The 23,770-nt window shown below is 46.7% G+C and overlaps 1 protein-coding gene across 2 annotated transcripts in view; it reads left to right on the forward strand.

Moving 5' to 3' along the window:
- LOC135385446 (major facilitator superfamily domain-containing protein 6-like) overlaps positions 1–23,770 on the forward strand; it is a 41,686-nt gene that overhangs the window by 14,834 nt on the left and 3,082 nt on the right. The window contains exons 1-3 of one of the 2 annotated variants that reach the window (XM_064614761.1): positions 13,346–13,655; positions 19,545–20,861; positions 22,008–22,169. In XM_064614761.1, the coding sequence (XP_064470831.1) occupies positions 13,547–13,655; positions 19,545–20,861; positions 22,008–22,169 (1,588 nt within the window). In that variant the 5' untranslated portion in view covers positions 13,346–13,546. Of the gene's footprint in view, positions 1–13,345; positions 13,656–19,544; positions 20,862–22,007; positions 22,170–23,770 lie in introns of those variants that run through there. The other variant, XM_064614762.1, reaches the window with a different exon arrangement.

Consider the following 23,770-nt stretch of genomic DNA (forward strand, 5'->3'; position numbering starts at 1 on the left):
TTGTCACGGGTACAACTTATACGCAGTGATGGCCAGTAGTTAACTACATGTAGTTAAACTACTAGTTAAACTACCTGATTGTAGTTAAAAAGTAGTTATCAACTACTTGCAGAAATGTAGTGGCAACTACTAGTTAAACTACTATTTTAAGTAGTTAACTACAGTAGTTAGGTTACTGAAGGCGTCAACTACTTCCGATTTTGCCGCAAGCTTTACGGCACGATTGTGCTTCCGACTTTTACCTTGAGCTACTTGTTTGATGAGAACGGAGGTACAGAGCAATTGTGTCGTGCATGTGTACTAAATCTTCACTTTTAATGCTTGGCTAGTGAAGCCTCATTTGCTGTGAAATAATTCTGCAACTTAGTTTATCGCCTAGGCACAGAAAGAATCCCGCCGCAAGCTTTGTATTTGACGATCGTAGCAATGACTTGAGCCAAAGTTTATTATTGCTTGTGATTCATATTTAGCTGTCCAAGAACACTACAAGGGATTGGTGTTGGTGGACAACGTTAAGTAGTTATAGATGTAGTTAAACTACATTGCAGTAGTTAAAAAAAGTAGTTTTAACTACTCCCCTGAAAAGTAGTTGAACTACTAGTTAAACTACTCAGTCACAAAGTAGTTAGTAGTTATAGTTAAACTACTGTAGAAGTAGTTAGTGGCCATCACTGCTTATACGGGCCACCGTAAAAAAAAGGGCCAATGTTTGGCAGCCAACTTCCCTTGCATTTGCCCGTTTTTTTTTACGGTGAAATTTTTTACAGTGAGGGTGTCCTGTCGGATGACAGAAATGGGGGTTTCCGGGTTCCCAACGTTCATGGAGAATGAATATAAAGTTGCTCGATCTCCCAGAAGTTGACCAAGAAGTGAAAGGCATAATCCAGAGAGGGGTCAAGGATAGTGACAATACTTTTCATTGGTGGGATAAGCTTGAAAATGCTGTAAAAAACTGTCTTAAGGCCTGGGGGAAGAAAAAGGCGCATGAGAAGCGCGCAACGATGCATAAGCTCCAGGATCACATGCGGCGGTTGCAACAGTTCGGCGCGGGAGTACTCTCCGGTGTGAGCTACACCTCCGCCAAAGATCATCTCGCACTCCTGAGGGAGGAAAGGTGGGAGGCGTTGAGGTATATGGCGGCGAGGGACAATCTAGAGAAGGAAGCCTGGTGCTCCCGGAGGCTTCTCTCTAAACATCTGGCTTCAGCGCAACCGCCCATGGAGGCCCCCATAAACAAGGGCAGACAAGTCACCAAGCAAGGTGAAATAGCCACTGTGGCACGAGAGTTCTACGCTAACATGTTTAAGAATGGACTCACGGCAGGTGATTTTTTTTTTTTTTTTTTGGGGGGGGGAAGTCAGAAAAAGGCATAGAACTTAGCTGCAAAGAGGCACAGCAGGCTGTTAGAAGCCTGAAGAAGGGGAAGTCGCCGGGGCCTGACGGGTTTCCGGCAGAATTTTACAAAACGGTATTGGAACATGCTAGGCCCCTCCTTGGTGAAGGTGCTTAATGGTGCACTTCAGAAAGGTACGTTTCCAGAAACCTTCCTAGAAGAATGGTCACTCTGCTGTGCAAGGATCAGCAGCGTAAGGAGAAATTGGGCGCCTGGAGACCTATAACATTGTTAAATTTACATTATAAAATATTAGCAAGGGCAGTCGTGGGCCGAATTCAAGGAAACATGGAAGAGTGGGTGTCACTATCACAGGGTGCTGCAGTTAAAGGTCGAAGAATCCAAAGGAAAATATAGAAGCTAGGAGATGTTATAGAATGAACAACCAGAAGGAGAATAAGAAACATTCTCATGACCTTAAACCAAGAAAAGGCATTTGACCGACTTAAACACGCATATTTAAGACAAACATTAGAAGGAATTGGGACGGAAAATCCAATAATAAACACACTAGGAGCCATGTATGAAAACGCCAGGAGTAGGCTACTCATCAATTGGCAATTGGGCAAGAGCTTTCAGGTCAAAAGAGGAGTATAAGGCAAGGTTGCCCCCTTTCTCCCCGGTATCATCTCATATGGCCCGAGTGTGCATAAGGCCCAAGTGATCAGAACGCCCAAATGTTTATAAGACCCGAAAAAAATTTGGGCTTTTTGAACATTCGGGTCAAATGAGCAGGGCAGGGTAAGGTGTCCAGAAGGCCGAAATGCCAAGAAGGGCAAAATAGTCATATGGCCCGAAAACCAGGAGGGAACATTAGGAGTGTCCTAGATATTTTCCTTGCTCCTATGCACAACATTAAATGAAGGCGACAGAGGAGAAAAAGGTAACTGAACTAAAAATATTAATAAATGTGCTGAAATGAGGAAACATTTTTCATGCAAATGAGATATATATGTGGCAAAAGCTAAATACAAATAAATATGAATCCTTACAGCGTTCAATATTTCGTTTGGTACATTTGGTAGGCTCTGTGCCTAATATTTTTATTGAATAACCTATCCGTTTGCCACATTAAAAGCTTTTCAACCTTCTCTAGAATACTGCTATGACGCACAATGAGTACCGCTTTTTCTGCTAAGGTAACCAAGCCGGGCACGGAAGTAGCGTAGCCAGAAACAATATTTTTGGAGGGGTTCAGGAGGAAATTTGCATAGGAGAGAAGGGTTTACTCCTCGTTTCCCTATCCAAACGAGCTACCAAATGTACGATTTCGGGAGGAGGTTGAACGTAGCAAACCATGCCTACGCATGGGACCGTTTTTTTCTGCTCCAACCCCTCGGGAACCATTTTTTCCGAGATCGTTTGTTCCGTCACCAAATTTTCCGGGGCCATTTTTTCGGGACCGTTTGACCAAATGGGTTCCATCAAATGGGCGAACACCTTGGAATTGATTCTGTAACTGAACTCTTTGGAGACTACATTTCACGCGGCGGAAGAAGCGCATTGTTTGTGTTCCCGTCAGATGCGCGCTGCAGAAGAAGCATATTCCGAGGATTCACCGAGTGCAATTGTCCGAAATGGGCGCAACTTGATTAACATAATAAATCTCAGCCCAAAATACCAAGCCGTAGGGCTTCTCGGAAAAGTGTGGAATTCCTGCGCTGTCACACCTGAAAGGCGATTTTACAGAAGAATATTTGTTGCATATAACTCGCACTGATAAAAGTACCGTACTTTTCTGTGTATATTAAAAAAAGTTATCTAAAGAAGTCCTGTGCAGGATGATGACGAGCATATGATGACATTAGATGACGCGCAGGACTTCTTCACAGAATTTTTTTTAATGTATAACGGCGCCTATACACAGAAAAATACGGTACTTTTATCAGTGCAAGTTTTGGGACCCTGAGGCAACAGAAGCCTTTCTTTCAGGTGAGGGAAGGTTGGGGCTGGCCTAGTTGAATGGGGAAATACGCTTCTGTTGTTTGCGGTTCCATGACCTCACAGGTCAATCTGATGCCTTCCTGGTTTTCGAGCCATATGACCAATTGGGCCTTCTGGGCATTAGGGCCTTCTGGACACCATATCCTGCCCTGCTCATTTGACCCAAATGCTCAAAAGGTCAAATTTCTTTTCGGGTCTTATGAACATTTGGGCGTTCTGGTCACTTGGGCCTTACGCACACTCGGGCCATATATGACATATAACCTTTCTCCCCTGCTGTGTGTGTTAGCCTTTGATAGGTTATTACGAGAACTGAACCAGTCTGAGGCAGTGAAAGGGGTTGTATTACCTGGGTCAGTACAGTGTAAAACCATAGTGGCCTACGCAGATGATCTCACTATGGTAGTTCAAGGCGAAAAGGAAGGTGAGAAAGCTCTGGAAGTAATGGAAGGATATGGGACAATGAGCGGTGCAAAAATAAATAGAGACAAATCAAAATTGGTATATTTAGGTGGGGAGAAGCCGAGGAAAGATCTGGGTCTGAGCATTGTGGAAGAGACCAAAATCCTCGGAGTCAGGTTTAATAAGGACGGGGTTTCACACAGCAATTGGATGCAGTTAGAAAATACTTCGAAAAATTGAAGGAAGATTATGTTGAACAGGGAACGCCACTAACAGCTCGAGCGTTTTCTGTATTAAGTGTACTGTGGTAGCCAGTTTGACTTCGTCGAAACTCACGTCCCCATTTTTTCTTTATTCACATCACATCACATCACATCGAGCGCAGGTTGACAAAAGAATTATGATACCGAGATGTGTGTACTTGTTTTCTGTTGCTTACCCTTCTCCTATTGAAGTTGGGGGCCTACAGATTGCTGCTCTGAAACAATTGTCACAAGCACATGATTTACATGGGATATATAGGATGTTGGATGGCAAGGACATCGGGCAGCAGGTAGCAAAATTTTGACTGGGAATAAACATAAGACATTTTCGCCAACACGGGATAGATCACAGGAGTCCAATGTCGGAATGGGAGCCAGCAATTTATGAAGCAGGAAAGCACACATTGCTGCAGTTGAAAAGGTTAGACAAGAACAAGGACTACAACGGAATCGCAGTCGCAGAATTATACAGATATCTGAGGGGGAGGGAAATAGAGAAATATCAATCTACCATTGGATTGGATTGGATTGGAAAAGAAAGAAAAATATGGAGAGGTTAGTCCCGACCCAGTCAGAACTGGCTACTCCAAAACGCGTTTGTTGGTAAACAAAAAGAAAGAAAAACCAATCTACCATAACAGCGGAAGGTTGGAAAAGAATTACTGGTTAGAAGGCAAAAGAAAATCATTCTTGAGGAAAATGGCGCATGAGGTCATACCAGCAAGGGGCAAGTTTTAGCTGTGGGGGAAAAGCCGCAGAAGGGACTGCGAGCTTTCCGATCAAATACAAACGGTGAGGCACGCCGTCTTCGCGTGTAAGCATAGGTGGGCATTTTCCTGTGGCCTCACTCATCCTCACCTCACGAAGCACAGACTTTATCGGTCTCACTCACCCTCACCAAATTCTCCTCACCAGTAACTTAGCCTCAGTCGCCCTCACCCTCAATTCCATTTTATGTTTTACCCTCACAAACCTCACCACAGGGCATCGGGATCCCTAAAGGCCTCACGGTCCTCATCCTCACATGCCTTCACCTCATGAGGCTATTCACAACCTTTACGGCCTCACGTATCTTCACCTCATGAGGGTCCTCATCCTCACGTGTCCTCACCTCATGAGGGCCCTCATGGCCTCAGGAGTCCTCATCCTCACGTGCCCTCAGTTCATGAAGGCCCTCATGTCCTCACGGCGCCTTACGTACATTAGCCTAATGACGACCCACATGCCTCACGAGTCCTCACCTGCCCTCACCTCATGAGGGCCCTCATGGCCTCATGTACCTTTGTGGCGGCCCGTGTGTGATGACGAAGACGTGCCTCTGCTGCCACGCGCTACGGCGCTGGCACGGCAGTTCTACCGGCACCGTCCTAGTGTGAGGCCACGTCCATCTGCCCGCTGGGACATTCCATCATCGCCGGTCAGGACTCATGTAGAGGAACACTACATCCTCCACATTTGGTGACCCGAACAACGAACACCATGTTCGGCATAATTCGGCCAAGCACCATCCCAAATTACTGCAAGCCCACCTCCGAAGGTACGGTGCAACGTTCTACCGAGGAACCGCTAGGCGACGACGTCAATTCACCGCGGCTCCACTCATCGCAACGCCCGACCGCGCCACACCATGGTCCTACCCACCTTACCCATCTACCCAGATCACGTCGCCATGGTCTCGCACTCTGCGTCACGTCGCCACACGCTTCACGATGGCACTCCTCGGGCTACCACCAGCGGCACCTTCCCGAGCATCACGCTCCTGTACCGGTCGCGGTACGCCGCTGTCGACCGGGCCACCCGCATCTGCTACGCCAGCGGTCAAGGAACCCTGCCCGCCTCGCCTTCCCACCTGGCTTTTGTGCAACATAGTGGCAGTCCAGTCCATCCAATTGCGGTCAAGGGGCACCGGGACCAACGTTCCACCGGGGTCACGCACGGAGGCCACAGTGAGTTTTACTCCCGGTCTCCACGTGCTTCACGATGGTCCTCCCCGGCACTCTCTGTGGTGACAACACTACGAGCTCAACGCTCACGAACCGGTCGCGGTTCTGTCGCCCCACTCTCTTATCACTTCGGCCTACATGCATGCTCTCCGCTTTGGCCCGCCCCTGGAACCCTCCCGGCCAGCTCTTGTCCGCACCGTTCAGCCCGCCACTTCTGCCCACTCATCACAAGACGCAAGACCAGCCGTCCCTGTACTGCGTGTCGCCCGTCTTCCTCCTCTTCCTGTATCGACGCGGAATCTCAACCGCCAGCTCTACACCGCTCCGCGTCTGAGGGGGGGAGTGATGTGGCGGCCCGTGTGTGATGACGAAGACGTGCCTCTGCTGCCACGCGCTACGGCGCTGGCACGGCAGTTCTACCGGCACCGTCCTAGTGTGAGGCCACGTCCATCTGCCCGCTGGGACATTCCATCATCGCCGGTCAGGACTCATGTAGAGGAACACTACCTCCTCTACACCTTCACCTCATGAGGACCCTCATGGCCTCACGACCCCTCATCCTCACGAGCTCTCGCCTCATGAATACCCTGATGGCCTCACGTGTGTTCCAGTCACTAGGAGGCAGCCCCAGATGATATGTACTGCCTGCTCGACATGGCGTGTCCAGCTTCACCTGAGCCGAACGACACGGAGTTGGACAGATACTTGCGAGCCCTATGCAGCGTAGATGAAGACCACTTCCATTTTGGAAGAGAAATTCTTGCATCTACCCACAGCTTGCGAAGCTTGCTGCTGTGTGTTTTGGCATGCCAGCTACATCAGGGTCAGCTGAAATACTTTTTTCTAGAGATGGGACGAATCCAGAATTGTCCGAATCCGAATCCAAGGAAGGCTCTGCGAATCCACGAATCTTACGAATCTTTCAAATCCTTTCTTTAAAAGGAGTTGAAAAAGCCAGAAAAAAAAAGAAACACTTCTACTGGAAAGTGTTTTGAAGCAGAACATGATACATTTGTTTAATGAAAAACGAATCAAATAATAGTTCAGTTTCGGGAGAAAATATACCCATTTTTTTTAGTTTATTTAACGTGGTTGCTCATCGACTACATGAAATACATAAATTCTCGAGTTTCAATTATTTCCATGAAACGAAGCAGCTATCAAAAGCAAAACAAAGTTACTTTTAAACTTGTAATGTAACATTTCCTGCATGAACTCTTTCAGTTCAGAGCAATGTAAACAAACAACAACAAAACACCCGCTGGTCAATGAGGTTTTCGGCGGACTCCGGACGTGCCAGTTTGAAAAACAAACAAACGTAGTTGGTGGATTCGAAAGATTCGATTCGCCGTTTTGGGCAACCCGAATCGCAAATCCCCGCCTTTCGTGGATTCGATGATTCGCGGATTCGGTTGACACATCCCTACTTTTGTCCATTGCTGGCTCGCTACAACGCACACGAAGGTCATCACTCAAACCCGAGACAATCGAGCTCGTCGGGGAACTTGTTCGTTCAACAAATCCCTGATAAGACGAACACTTCGTGTATTTCTGGTGGACCGCCAATGACAAACAAGAGGCAATTTATCAACTTGTGAAAATAAAGAGTTATCATGACGTCGGTATAGCTGATTGTTTGGTCTCAGTCTCGCACGCTTGCTTTACGTCAAGGTATGCTCACTGAGAACTGAAATTAGAAGACTGCAATCAGCGAAATAGACCACAATTCCTCTTCCATCAGTCCATTTTGTCCTCATCGCTTTCCCCTCATCTTCAATCATGACATGCCCCTTTCTTCTTTCCTTTTTGTTTATTAATAACTCAATTTATTAATGCTTTGACTGTCTTCCGGGAGTTTTTGAATGTTGTCTGTTTGTTCTGCTTTGCTAATTCCTTCCTTAGCACTTCATTCATTATTGCTGTCGCACAGTCTTTAAAACCTGCTTGATATTGAGCTTTATGCTGTTAAGAACAAGAAGCGTCAAACCAAAAATAAAGCTACGTTACATTCCCGGTTGTGGCAAGATTTGTTGAAAAAGAAAATACAAAAATACTGCACATGGCACCTTTGGCACAACATGGCATGCATGTGTCCACTTGCAATCATTCGAAATTGGCGTGGGAAAGCAGTTGCACGCGCTTTTAAAAACGCAGTACAGGGCCTCTCCAAATGACGTTGCTATTCCAGTGAACAGACAGAAAAACGATTCCACGAGAGGTACCGTCGCGCCCAAGACACAACTTAACGTCAACGAAATCGTGTTCCCTAGTCTCGGGGTAGTACATTATGCAACAACTTAACGCGACCGCCTAAGAGAATCATGACTTATCTGTAAGGTCCCACATGAAAAAGTGGCATGCCCTCACCTCTGAGGTTCTTCATGGAAGACTGCATATATGGGGGAAATAAACCTAAGAACTGAACATGGCGATCCTCGAAGATCTTCAAATTTCCCCTTCGCGCAGTGTGACGACATCTCCGCCATATATACCTTGTCCAAGCGAGGAGATACGTTGGCTCCCCATTCATCCGTGAGGCTCTTCACGAATGGATCCATGACCTCATCCATGAGGCCCCTCACGAAAAGCCTCATGGCCTCATCCGTGAGGTTCCTCACAAAGGGCCTCATCAGTGAGGCTCCTCACGGTCACGGAATGCTTTATACCCTCACGTGTTGATAGCCTCACGACGACTGGCCTCATGAGGGCCCTCACGGTGGGCCTCATGAGGGACAATGCCTCACGACTGTCCTTATGAGGAACATTCAGCGTGGTCTGGCCTCACTCACCCTCACCTCATCGTCGTGAGATGAGGGTGAGGCGTCCTCATGAGGGTCCTCATGAGTGAGGCCGCCCAGCTATGCGTGTAAGGTACCGGCGTACCTGTGTTCCTGTTTTAATAAATATTTTGGATTAAGTAACTTAACGTTTCAAGAAGCTGTGGGAATACATGTGGGGAAAGTAACCAAAAGACAACAGAAATTTTACATGCTAGTAGCCGTCGAAATCGCATATCAAGTTTGGGTAAACAGGTGTAGAGTGGTGCATGGTGGTGACTGCTGGGGTAAAGAACGAGTACGCAATATAATCAGTTACTACGTACGAACTTGGCTTGAGAGGGAGCGGCTAAGATTACGAGCAAAAAACTTCGCGAAACAGTGGCAGTGTAAAAGGTTCAGGGTAGTGGAGGGTATTAAATATAAATTACCAGATTAGTTAAATGAATTTAGAATATACTAACGCCGCAACACAAGGAGATCTATCGGAAATTTGAGGTGAGTTAATTGTAAAGCACTGGGGTGTCGGCGCTCTTCTGAAGCACACGATACAGCGTTACACTCAAGTGCAAAAGCAATGGGGCAAAGTTTGAGAACTGGCCTTAGTTGTTGACTTGGTTGGGGAAAATAAAGCAAATCAGTAAACTAAGGATATAGGGAGTGGTAGGCTAAAACGATAAGGAAGATGGGCTCACTAATTTTGTGACTAATCTAATCAGTCAACAATACAGCGGGACTCGAGAAGAGTGGATGCGGTGGTGTCAGTGGTCAGTCAGCTCTTTCACAGAAAGACGCTCCAAAATTCGCAGCCTCGTCTACTTTCTCGAGGAATCTGGCCTCGCTCAAAGGCTATGAGTACTGCTCGGACTTCTCGCCAACTCTGCAGTGACTGCCCTAGATCTTAATTTTCGGCCGTCATCATTCCTTCATCTGTTATCACACCATCTCGTCTCATCCTGGCTACAGTCGTGGACGCAGCCCACATACGTGAGGCCAACAACAGCAAGCCGGTATTTCGTCGCCGCCACCACCACCCACCAAGCCAATGCCACACTGTACAACCTGAGATGTACGGCAAATAAGACAATTAGAAAGACGAAGCTGCCCAATATTTAGATGCTTCATCTGCAGGAGCATGGCATCGCAAACTATCGTATAAAAAAAAAGAAGAAAAAGAGACGAGAATAGGACCACTTCTAGGGCGATCCTGGAGTACAGTCCACACATGTCTGGGGAAAACAGGATGTACAAGTAATGGCATTCGTGAAGTGTACACGGCGAAAACTTCGAAGAGTGCATGCACGAAAGTAGCATTCCGCTGTTAAACTTTGTCCCCTTTTCTGTTCGTCATCCATTAAGGACCGTACATGTTTAAAATTTTTGTTTTGCACGTATGGGGCCAACGTTCATGCTGACTTACGGATCGTAACCCCTGTCTTTGTCGATTGATATTTCAACTTTGTTTCGTAATAAACCTTATAAGCCAGAACTTGACCACCGCAAATGTAACATGAAGCCAAGAAGGGACGAAACTCCACTGTCCGCCCTCGCAGCCCCCATCACGAACCAGCCACGGCAAGTGTGCGCGGAAGGCCCGAAAATGAACTTCATACATTTCTGAAGTGGATTTTTTTCTTTCTTTTTTTTTTTCACTATGCTATGTGAGCATGTTATGAACAACATATGTGAAGAATGTGAACCACGTCGCGAGTTGGCGAATATGGAAAATACGCAACCGAAGTTGCGCGTTTTTGCCTTACCACCCCTCACTAAACGAGCGTTAGGACGTATGTCCGAGATTTTCCAACGATATATTTTAGATGTATGGAAAGATCGTTTAAAAGCTAACAGAACGATGTCACCACCCGTCTTAACCTTCTGGTATTTGCCAGACAGCAGTTACGCGCCGAAAAAGTGCGAATTTTTGCAAATGAGGCGACTTTGCGAGTTTTTATCTGGACACCTGCAGAATCTATAACCTCAAAGGCAGAGAGAACAGTACTGCAGCGCATACGTAATAAGTGTAAAAAAAAATAACCGCTGACAGTCCGGTCGAAAACATAGGTCCTGGAAATACCGCCTTATGATTTCTAATACTCCTCACAACAACTGTGCAAAATATTTCAGAAGAAATCGTATCGCACGATTTATAATCGATTTTTTTCTATGCCGCAGTTGGTCCTGAGTAAAGGCCGCAACGAGCTCTCGTGTGACGTGCATATGGCGGGCCCGCCATAACGTGCATAAGAGCAATGCCGCACGTGACTTGCGGATGCCTGTTTGCGCGATAGTTGATTATTGCGTGCTAGCATTTGTCCATTACGATGTTTTTGAGTAGTAATCACGCGTTATGTAGACTAAAATGCAGAGTAGCGTCAATGTAAAGACAGGTATCACGACGCAGCCTTCTGTTCAGTACACTCATAGACAAAAACACCTCTCTGCATTCCTAGCAACGGCGCAGTCCTCCGCTCCACTTTGTCCATTGGGGACGTCATGCTCACGTGACGGCTGACGTACATAGAGGATTCTTGGGGCAAGGAGTATGCGAGGGAGAAAAACGAAACCGGATGTCTTCAGAGGAGTATTTTTTATTCGACATCTCGAAAACCACGCCATTATGTGAGCTGAAACTTTCCACACAGCATGTAAGCCTCCGTGGCAGTTGGAAAAAATCAACTTCCGGTTTTCCCGGACTGTCCCTTTGGTTACGAAGATACGGGGCCTGAAAATGGCGGGGAAGCGCAGTGCTCGAAATGGTCAGTCTCGAAGATTATTTTTTAAAAAGACAACTATCAGATATTTTCATATATTTCGCCCGCCAATGTGCTTTAACCACTAGTTTTCAATATATATTGGAAGGAAAAGAAATCTCAGAGGTCGACCAGACAACCCTGCCTGACTCTGCTTGAAATCACCCGTTTCTACTCTACTCTACACCACGCCCGTCTTCCGCATAACATGGATCCACGCAAAAGAGTATCGGTATTGAGTGTTTAGAAACCCACAATAAAGAATAGGGACAAACTTGAGAGGTTGAACGAAGGGGTCTCGTTATTAACCTCAGTTTGCTTTGTTTTCTTTCGGGTTTATTTAACCCCACTAATTTCTATGCAATTTACTTTTCGACGTTACGTCTTACGACCTTACGTCTTCCACGCATAACCATAAAACGAAATGCAATAAGGAACGCACGGAGGAAGGGGGGGGGGGAATGATAGAATCGGCTCGCCGTTGTTGGCTACACAGAAGTGGGCGTCGACACGACTATAGCAAACAAAAAAAAAAAAAAGACGGATGGAGGATGAAATGTGGAAGTGCGTAGAGGGTGTGTGCGGCCGTCGGGGAGTGCAAAGTGCTAGAGGGGTCGTTGGGCCCCGCCACCTGCAGAAAGAGAACACGGTTTCTTGCTTTAGCGGAACGTTCGGCACAAGCACCACCGGGGTAGAGGATGTCCGCCAGCGTGCCAGAGCTTGTGCCAGAGCATGCCAGAGAGCGCGCGCAGAATGGTATGCTCGGCATTCTCGCAGGATGTGCTCGATAGCTTCAGGTTGTTGACAGTGGCCAGAGCCGATCTTGAATAGTTGAGAGTTGGTGAACGCAGATCCAGTTGCAGCACTGTACTCTTAAAAATGAACTTCACCATATAGCACGCTCCTAGCCAACCATCATCCCGAATGACAACGTTTTCGCCCCTGATTTGTTGAAAAAGGGAGGCGGAGCATTTTTTTGTACCATTATGTACGGCATAATTGGTAAAAAAAAAGGCGTACGCGTCCCATTTTCATCAAATCAAGGAAGAGGACGTTGTTATTCGGGATTATGGTTGGCTAGGAGCGTGTTATGGGGTGAAGTTCTTTTCTAAGAGTGCGGTGTAGATATACAGGGTGTTTCAGTTAAATCCCCGGGCTAAATAATTCGCGTACGGGTGCACCAATCGACGAACTTTCTTTTTTACAAGTATCTGTCCAATACCAGCTACAAGCTGCGCACCGTGTGAATGAGTGGAAGGCGCTCATTATTTAAATAAAAATCCAAATGAATTTCGTAAGAAAAACATAACTTCTAAAGCAGGGCGCTGTCGGCATCAAAATGGGTACGACCCCTGTTGGGACCTTCAGTGGACACCTTTTAGAGATAAATCTGCCATACTGTCTGCCTAGAGATTTATAATCTAAAACTATAGGAGATGATCCAAAAAAGGATGGGCCAGCGCAAAACACATTTGGGGCCTGGCCTTCCTGCTCACTGGTCGATATTCCATATTATCCAAAAGAATCCAAAAAATCCGGTTTTATCAAATAGAGACCACTGGACAGGATGTTTTTTAAATATCCGGATTTTTTTCAACCCTGCAGGGGGGGGGGATATGCACACGGAGGAACAACTTATGGGACTATTTGAAGCCACAGTAACTTGCACCACATCTGCGAACTTTTGTATTCTTATTTTTATTTTTATTTGCCACTTTTACGGGGCCCCTCCCTTGCGGGGCCCCCTTCGGTCGGCGGGTACAGAGAGCGCTCGCTACGCCTCTATTCCTACCGCATTCCCGTATACGTGGGATCTTCTCTCTCAGTTTCCTCGACGCCCTTGTCGTATAATCTTAAGAAGGCTGAGATTGTGGCATTGACTTTGACCGATAACGAGGTGAGTGGAAGCCAGCCAACTGCCCGACTATTTCCCGTTCACTTTGCAAACGTTGAGTTTCGCAAATGCATTGCTCTCTCGGCGGGACGTTGTGTAAATTCCTCGCGTCAGCTGAGAATAGTCTGGCACGTTGACGGTGCGGAAGCGAATGAACGCCTCCACTGTGGAGAAGCTATGGAGGCGCCCGGACGTTTGAAGATCGGATCTTGGAATCCAGGCAGGATGATCGGGGTGCGATGGAAGGAAGTGCCCATGAAGGCCCACTATTTCTTCTATTATTCCGGTGAGTCGGTGACCTCGCGACCGAAATCATCAAATCGCGCTGTCGGTGTTTTGTCGCGCAACTCATCGTTTCGTTTGTATGGTAGCAGTGAGAGCTGTCATGATGCTGGAATAAAGCTCTCACGGCAAACAAGCGCATCAACCGATATTGAGCCACCAATGGAATGATCCAAACATCCACTATTATTTTTCGTGCAAACTCGTCTAGTTTCAGTGAGACATGTGTAACAACAACAAAAAGTACGTGTATTGACGATGTAGCTTAAACAGGCACCAACGTGATTCATTGTATTCCATCGGTGTACAGTCTCATTTTCGTCTCGTGGATCATAAGACTCCGTAAGGAGTGTGTGACAACAACAGTATCTGCTGACTTTTTGAGGTTCTTGAGCTTCTCGAGTATGTTTTATGCATATACCTTAAGGGCTATGGGGGAGGCTGGCATTATCCGTGATAGTGGCTACCCTATCATCGCCACAATGATTACCCGCTAAAAGTGCCTTGCGTAGAGTCTAAGAAGCTAACCTAAAATCAGAAAAGATACGTCTCACAAGGGAAATGCTCAGTGATCCACTTGACTGAATCAACTTCTGTGTTTAAAAGGGATGAGAATAGTGTGTCGTAGAATCATTTCTGATAACGGCGGCACCGTTCAATGTCGGCGTTCACACTAAGTAACGAAGTTCGGTGCCTCGCTAAATAACGAAGCGCCCTTTGTTCTTAGGCTGAACTTATTATTTATTCTACACTCTAAGATAAAAGGGTGTGAAAAGGTGGTAACTTCTATAGTTACCACCTAGTTGAATATGGCGTCTGGTAAAAGTCGTAAAAGGGTGGTAAAATCAATTATCATATATCCGAATTGGTACAAAAAGGCGTACCCCCCCCCCCTCGCTCACCGAATCAGAAGCGGTAACCCCATCATTTGTAGGTAGCAGGTAGAAGTTGGCAACCTTTTAGGCACAACATGTGCGACAACTATTACCTCCTAAAACGTGTAACCATGGGCGCCGACTGCGGGGGGGCGCGGGGGCCTTGGCCCCCCGGAACATCAACTAGGGGGGGGGCGCCTCCCCCGGGAAGTCCCGCTAAGAGACTGACACCAACCTTTGGGGCTCAGCGCGCCCGGGTCAAAAGAACGAAGAGGCACCAACCCCAAAAATGCATCTTGCAATTTGTAAAATATGTATCCGCCCATACTCATGATCGCAGTAGAAGGTGAGGCGAAGAAACACAGAGGATGACACAACACATAGCCTGAATTTCGCCCAAAACAATCAGATCAATGGAACGAAACAGTCGAAAAGGTACCAGCAGCTGCCAGTGAGGTGTAACGGTAGGATCTTCGGAACGCATATCCGTTGGGAGCGGGTTCAACTCCCGCTGCTCCATTTCATTGACCATATACATTATATTGCGTGCAGTTCGGGTCAAACACCGAGGATTCAATGCATTTTGGTCCTTTTGCACTCAGTTTTCAAAGGCGTAATGCCTTCAGTTGTGCACATGTTCACTGTTTACGTTCTCTCTGTTTCTTCTTTTTTTTTTCTTCTGTTCTTCCTTCCTCTTATTTCTATACCAGTTCTGCATACATCATAGGATCAAGGCAGAGTGTGTGATTCTTCAGCTTTAGTTTTGTGTTCTTCATTTTTCTTTTCATTTTCGTTCCTTCTGTTTGTTTTCTTTTGCGGACAATTATAAGTGTCACAAAAAAGGCGTACGCCTCCCGTTTTCAGCAAATCAGGGCAGATAACGATATCATTCGATAATATGGTTCGCTAGGAGCGTGCTATGCGGTGAAGTTCATTTCTAAGAGTGTAGAGAGGAGACGGGTGTCCCGGAGAAAAATCTGGAAGTACTCCAAAGCTTGACGGTGGTCGATCTGGTTAGACCAAGGGCCGCGTATGGTTGCTGCAGAGCTGCTCTTTAGGAATTAAGATCGCAGTCGAGAAGCACATGCTTGGTATCCGCCAAAACATCACAGCGAGAGCAGAGCATGGAGTCTGAGCGGCCTATCAGATGCTTGGAATGGGGGATGAACGCAAAACCAAGACGAAGCCTATGCGTGAGCAATGCAAGATGACAAGGCACACGAGAGGGAATGGAAAAGCAAAGGTCAGGGTCCACTTCACGCATCAGGACTCTTGATGGAACGTTACGGGGCCATTGCGCATGTGCGAGAGGCCTCACCACATCATTGACGAAGCTCGCCTGTCACCTTTGGGGATGGTAATCCGCACGCTTGGTCGGGGATGGTACAGGTCGGGACAAAAGGTTGCGGAACACGCGAGCGGCGTACTTTTTCTTCGGTACGACACACAGCGGTAGCTTCCACTTCCCAGACACACCCAAGCAACACCGGAACTAGTACCACTAGTACTGTTCTCTTCCTCGGCCCTCGCTTCCACACGCTTCCACCCCTCCGAAGCAGTGAACTCACCCGCTTCCGCCGGCCGCTAGGGTGTCGCACAGAAGAAAAAGTACACCGCAACGTGTTCCGCAAACTTTTGTCCCAACCTGTACACAGCTGCTCCAGCCCCCTCAGCCTCTTCATTGCCGCAGATGCCGCAGTGTGCAAGTAGACAGTGCTCGCTTACCTCAAGACGACTTAGTTGCTCCAGTACTTGCAGTGTTGCACTACCACTGGCGCCAGTGATCCACGAATACATATATGTTCGCTATACACTGAAGAGCTGTCACAATATATCACCAGCTGCTGATATGGGCGGATATGTGCTTGAGGGAGAACAAAATGGCATGCAACCCTGCAAACGTGGATGAGGTGCTGTGCGAGAGACGGTATGCGTGGCACGATGACGCACTCGGAATTGTAAAGGCAGCAGTGGGGCTGTGTAAGTTGGTCGACCCATCTGTAAATACTGCAGTGTGCGTACGGCAGCGGCACTGCATCATGTCTAGCGCAAGTTCCTTCAACACAGGTGCTGCAGCGTGAGCCTTGCTCTTGATCCCAGGAACGGAGATTGAAAGTATCGAAAAGACCCATGGAGGGGACCTGGGGACGATTGATCTGCCAACCAAGACCGGTAGCAACGACTTTACTGCAGAGATGCAGCGAGAAATGTTGCTCTTCCTGCGCCTTTTGAGGATTCGAGACCAACGGGTGTCGGCGGTGTTCCGCGACGAGGCGTAGATAATGGCGCACAGTTTCCCTGAGACATGAGAAAAGAAAAGAACAGATCGCTATGACGCAAAGTTGACTTTGCCGAGCCACCCGAAGAAAGTTCAAGAGATAGGAAGGAAGATAAGGGATGGAAGGAAGGAATGGATGTTTCCCGTGGCCCACATGAGCATGCCTGACTGTCAATCAAACCTCAGGTCAAGTTTACCCAGACGAGCGTACTTTGAAATATTTTCGTGACGTCAAAATGACGTTTCGGATGCTCGGGAGGATGGGGTCTTTGCAGATTTCACCAGCTCCGGTGGCGCAGCGGTAACGCGTGCGCTTGGAGACTGGGAGGTCCGCGGTTCGAATCCGCGGGCCGGCTGTGCCGTCTGGGGTTTTTCCTGGGTTTCCCTCAGATGTGTAATAGGCGTATGCCGGCACAGTTCCCCTGAAGTCGGCCCATGGACGCAGCTATCCTCCCCACGAGCGGATTCCGCTCGGTCTTCCACTTCACCCTTTCCTCCTGTCCACCATCTTTCCCTTCCCGAGAAACATGCCGCCTAATCAGGCAGGCAGACCTCTCGGGTTCCTCCCAACGCACACTCCTCCTCCTCCTCCTCTTTGCAGATTTCTGCAATGTAAACAGTTTTGGAAAGATGTTACATCGTCTCCCTGGCCCACATGAGGGTGTGTGTTGTCCGTCAAACCAAAGCTCAATGAACGAGAAAATAAAGCTTTTCGCAGAAGTTCCGTGACGTCAAAAAATGACGTTGCGCACTTTTTTTTTTCGACCGAGTATAGATAGTGACAAACTTTGAAGATTGTTAGATAAACGGCGGCCGCTTTTGTTGCCGTTCGTTTACTGCTGCGCCGCCCACTCCGCATTTGTGATGAGTATGAAGACGCGTTCGAAATACCAAACGAGGATTTTCGCTGGTGTTACCTATTATCCGAAGGCGCTGTTCATTGGCTGTTGTTTATTGGCTACTGTTGGAACAAACAATAGTGAGTTTTAGTAAGCACGCACAGGCGACAGAGTACGCTATACTAAAGCTCACTAATAATGGCGCCGCGATGTTACAAGTAAGGTTTGTCCGTTTAGTTGTGACGAAACCGCCGTGTCATTCAGAGATAGAGATAACGCACGGAGAGTGAGCGGGCCAACCAAGAAAGCTGTCTTCTTGTTATTTTGGTTCCGTCACTAATCCTCCTTTCTCACACATCCATGCAGTAACGAACGCGTGCCATGAAACATCCATGGCTGAATGTGGCTGTGCAAATGGGCCAAAACCGCGCGCCTCAGAAGCTCGTCACCTTCGCTGGCGGAAGCTCCCGCAAAGTGGTTGATCTGGCCAGCAGATAAGCACCTACTCCAATCTAGAGATGTACAATTTTCGGAAAATTTTTAGCCTCGGAAAAAGGCTTTCGTGTCTTTTACTAAAAAAATTGGAAAAAATGAAAATAATGAAGATACTGTTACTACAGCGTGTTACTTGTTTAATGACATGTGTATACAATGTGTTACCCAATAAAGGTGCACCCGTGCCAGCGTGCCGTGCTCCTACACGATTACGCTACGCATTACGCTACGCATTACGCTACGCATTACGCTACGGATTACGCTGCGCATGCTAGCGGAACATTGTGTTGTCAACATATAAAGCTTTGAAGGACATTCAATCCCTGTAGATTTCAAAGGGATTGAGCATCGCAGTGCAAAGTTATGATGCAAAACGTAAGAATCCCGCGTTCAAAACAATCAAGGCGGCGATGGTGCGAAGTGCATTTGAGAGATTGCTCCCCCGACGGTGACGTGCCGCTTTGGCAGAGATGACACCGTGTTGTTATTCACCCATTTTCCTGGAGTTCGCACGAAGAGAATTAAATGCATCCAAAGTTCGATCGACAGCGGACAAACTATTTTACGAAAGTGCCATAATACTTCGATTAAAGCAAAAGCGATGAATGACGATGGCGATCTTTCTCCGCTGCTCATCGAAGTACTTTGTACACTGAATGTGAAAACAAACTGAGGTGCCTCACAACGTGCAGGCGCACGAAAGACGTTATCTTGAATTTTTGAGTTTTTTGTTTGTTTGGTTTCAACCTACGAGCGGCTGAAAAAAAGAAAATGAAAATATTTTTTTCGGGAATATGTCTTTTCCCTCTCTTTACATCTATACCCAATCATCCCCGGCCCTCTAACATGGAATGAGCGCTGTGCTCCCTGCGCTCCTTTGCACCGCTGTTTCGGTTTCGGCTCATTTGCATATAAAAATTCCATAATGAATATTTCGACGCACATGCGTTTTTCAATATTTTTTTTTAAAACATGGAATGGTTTTCAACGAAGATTGTCTCCCGTCCTCCTATCTCGCGTTTGCCTGAAATCTCCTAATTAAAGAGTCAATTAATAAATCGTTAGGTCATTAGTGATATCGTACCTGCATACCCTCTTCGAGAGGATGTCCGCCTAGCCGTATAACTCAACTGCAAAAATGACATCTATGCTGCTCTCATATCGTTTTTATAAAAACTCTGTGAAGGATAAAAACACATCCCGTAGAAAAAAAAAAGAAAAACAGTCACGCGACTGTTGGCTCGCGTGCTTCTCGATAAAAAGTGATGAGTGTTCGCCATAAACTATGAACAACACAACGGATCAATCACGTTCCATTTGTTTCCGTGTCAAGGTAACACTTTCATTCCATGAGAAAACATTTTTGCCCTATAGTGCTCCTTTAACGCGCAGCTCTGTTTTTACAGCACTTTCAGGATTTCTTCCCTTTATCGGCGTTCTGGCTAAGGACAAGGGCGTGTCAGCAGCCGAAGTAGGACTCATCTACACGATTGCCCCGTTCTTCTCAGCTGCTTCCAAGCCCATCTTCGGAGCCATGGTGGACCACACGCGTAAAATGAAAACCGTCTTGCTCGCCTTCGTCATCGTTGTCACTCTTTCGTTTGGTGTTATCAACTTCATCCCTGTCATATCTAAGCATGTATTACCACTAGTCACGGAACAGAACGCCCAAGTGGACATCATTCCTTCGTTGAGGAACCAACGTCAAGTGGCATTGACCGTGCCAAATATGACAATCCAAACTTTCACAACATGCGATGCCACTTGTTTATGCAGTTCCGAGGCGTCATCGCGCTTGTGTTCGGTGTCGCAGCGTCTCACTGTGTTCGATGAAGAGAACCGTACCTTCCTTCTGCCCGTGACTTCTGATCCACAAGATATTTTGTCATGCAACGTCTCCTGTACAGAGCCCAGTGAACAAGGCTCCAACAGTTCTTCACTGACGTCCACCTACTTTTGGATTTTTTTCGTTTTCATCACGGTGAACTATGCCGCAATTGGATGTGCTAATTCCTTAACCGACGCATCGTGTTTCGATCTGCTCGAATGTGAAGGTGCCGACGCGAAAGACAGATTCGGTTTGCATCGCCTGTGGGGAACTGTTGGTTGGGGAATATTTACGCCTGTGAGTGGGTACATGATTGATTGGCTGAATTATGGCTCGGGAGGTGCTGTGGACTACTCTGCAGGTTTTTACCTCTGCGCTGCATTGATGGCAATAGATGTTGCGTGTATCTGGATCTGTGATATTAAGAAGACGAGAACGTCGCAGAAAATCGTTAAGGACGTTACGAAGATGCTCCTTCATAACAGAAAAGTTGTTGTCCTCCTATTAGATGCGACAATGGGGGGAATCTTTGTTGGCATTGTATGGCAATACCATTTTTGGTATCTGAAGCATCTCGGAGCATCGCAGGGTGTTATGGGCGCCACCGTAGCAGTGCGGAGCTTTGGTGAGTTGCCAATATTCTTCTGTGCTGGATGGCTGATCAGAAAGACGGGACACGTCGTGGTGTTGCGTGCCGCGCTTCTGTCTATGGCGGTCACATTCGGGCTCTACTCCATAATCGTGGATCCTTGGGTGACGCTGCCGGTAGAGTTGTTGCTCGGCCTGGCCCTCGGGGCCTTCTTTACTGCAATGCCTTCTTACGCAGAAGATGTGGCTCCGCCTGGTACAGAGGCCACAACGTTGGGTTTAGTGACGGGATTCTTCGAAGGAATCGGCAAGTCTTTTCTAATGATATTTTGTTAATACCTATGCTTTTGAACTACATGTGTTGCTGCTGTTGTAACGGTGAAGTCTGAGCCTGTTTTCAGAGCGATTAACAAAAACAAAGCAATTGTCAATATGATATAATTGTGAAGCATTTCTTTAATATAGTATAAGTAAGGAAGTACGCAGTGGACCAGCCGTTCGAAGAACAAAGCCAGACAACGACTGTCTCCTTTGTCAGGCATGAGGCAACTAAATCATTCTATTTTGAGACGAAGAAAAAACACTCGTGCCAGGGAATGGGTAGTGATGCTGCTGATGATGAATGATCAACCAGACGCGGGATATTCGTACACCAACATTGTCCTATCAGGTTACATGTATTTCTTCCAATTAACAGGGTTGCTCGAGCACGTGATTGTTGACTAGAAAGTGCAGATCCATTTCTTTGAACTTTCGTGAAGGTCTGGAAAAGTGACAGCCTGCAATGGGCCAACGCGTTACAGACAGCGTTTTTGCCAGGTCACAGATTTCTAATTTAATTATGTCCACTGAATCAGATGCCGTAGTTCCTAAGGCCCTCTCGGGCTTATTGAAAAGAACGCAAATACGTTCTGTCTAAAAGGCCCCTCAGTTACACGCATTCATCCAACAAATAGAGGGCAACAGCCCTATATAGATATTTGCTGAAGAAATGTAGGAACTATGTTTGAATGGATTGAGTGAGGCATATTCCGGCTGTTTGGCATGAAAGCTCGTATTCCGCTTGAAACTCTACGCGCGTTACTGATACTGAGTCCTGCTGCTGATTTTCTACACAACACGACTGACACAATTAATTCAATTCATTACTCCCAAAATGACGACGTCTGCGTTTTGTAAAGTTCCACTATATCTCCATCTATTTGGCGGCTATCCCCGCAGACGGCCATGACGCTACAGACGTCGTTAGACACAGTCCAACACCTGTAATGGCGTATCGTTGTAACTCAGATGGTTGCTTGCCGTCACTACTGCAATGACGTTACTCATCTGCTACAGCACGGCAGCGGTGAAGTCAAATGACGCACAAATAGATTTCAGGATTCGCTTCCGTATAGTTTTCAACATTTCATGGCCCAATCTTCTAACTGGCTATCACAACACTATCTTGCAGGCACAGCACTAGGTGGCATGGTCGGTGGAGCTGGATTCGAGTGGTTCGGCAGTCGAGCCACGTTTCAAGTTGTCGGGATGGCAGGTTTTCTCTGGTGTCTCATGGTACACTTATTTCAAGAGATTCGTCGCCGCATTCCTTGTGGAAATGCAGAACGGCATGGTAAGAATGCATTCGAATTTTCGAATTCAAATCATCTTGTCGACGCCATATCAGTACTCGTACACAGTAGTGTTTCATGCCATCAAACGAGCATTTGAGTACAAAAATTTATTCTCGTGGAATGAAAGACCCCGTCACAAACATTGCTTGGCTCTTTCGAAATCCACATTATTTTGACTGATTCTCCCTCTAATCTATGCCGGCTTTAGATACGTACCGCGAAGTCTCGTGTGAAATGAAAATGCAGCAGACCGCTGTGTACATATCTCCCCCCCCCCCCCACACACACACCCGCCGGCCTTTTTTTAGGTGCCCTCCCCCCCCCCCTTCCCTGAGAAGCTTCCTTTGATCCCCCCGGTACAGAGTTGTACGTAACGCGTTACTAGTAATTGCGTTACTAGTAATCAACTACTTTTTTCAGTAATTTTTAACGTAATCAATTAATTTTGCGAGCAAGTAATTTTCCAAGTAATCTGATTAAAATTTTCGGTAATCAATTACTGAGTAATCGATTACTTTTTTAACCTTCTGTCAACAGTGGCAACCCTTTTCAGCAAGCCAATCTGTTCTGTTCCACCACGAGTTCGACTGAAGCAATGACGCAGAGGTCACTGTGAATGCCGTCTCTAGTCCACACGTGTTCCATGCACACCACAGTAACCCAAGCAGCACAATGTACCGAAAGTCGAGTACAATAGTGGTGGACGGTATGTGTATGTTCTTTAGTTTCACGAGTCTGTTCAAGGCCTTCCACCTACCCGTCCATCCCTATTACACTCGACTTTCAGTACACTGTGCTGCTTGGGATATGATAATCCCTTGCAACCGCGACCTACTGGAGCAACAGTAAAATAGGTGACTGTATTGATAAATTGTGCGGGCTGAACATAACAATAGTAACAAAACGAAGCGGATGTTTCGATGTTGTTAAATGTGTATATAAATTTGTAATAAACGCGTGTATGTGTTTTGTATGTTGCTTTCAAGTGTATTTGTGAATTTCACTTATCATGTATGTTGGTGTCTCATTTTAGAATTTGCCACAAGAGCTGCATGGTTGCATTCACTGCAGGCTTGTTGGCTTTGCTATGACCCACAATTTAAAAGTAACGGGAAAAGTAACGCGTTATATTTTTAATCGGTAACGTATTACATTTTGGACGAAGTAATTTGTAACGGTAAAGAATTACTTTTCGCGCAGTAGTAATTGTAATCAATTACTTTTTTCGAGTAACGTGTACAACTCTGCCCCGGTATAGGCTCTCACCCTGACAGAAGAAAATCACGTTCCACGTGACCTGACGGCGCTTCCTCGAGCGCTGTCCCACCTACACTCTAAAAAAAGGGAGTTAAATGAGGAGTAATTGCAGTTTGTAGTCCCTTAGACTGTAATTACTCCCCTAACCCCGATATTTACTCATCGGGACTGCAAATTGTCACTGAACCTCGCAAATGGTCTTCCGAATGCAATAGTATATATGAATACAGGCTCTTGGTTAATATGATGGCATACGGCTGTATTCGCTCTGCAAGTAACCGAGCGTTCTGCGCATATCTCCTCTCCCTGTTGCTCCACTCGGAAAGCCCCATTGGCTACGGCG

This window comes from Ornithodoros turicata, chromosome 2, assembly GCF_037126465.1.
Source record: "Ornithodoros turicata isolate Travis chromosome 2, ASM3712646v1, whole genome shotgun sequence".
Taxonomy (NCBI): Eukaryota; Metazoa; Arthropoda; class Arachnida; order Ixodida; family Argasidae; genus Ornithodoros; species Ornithodoros turicata.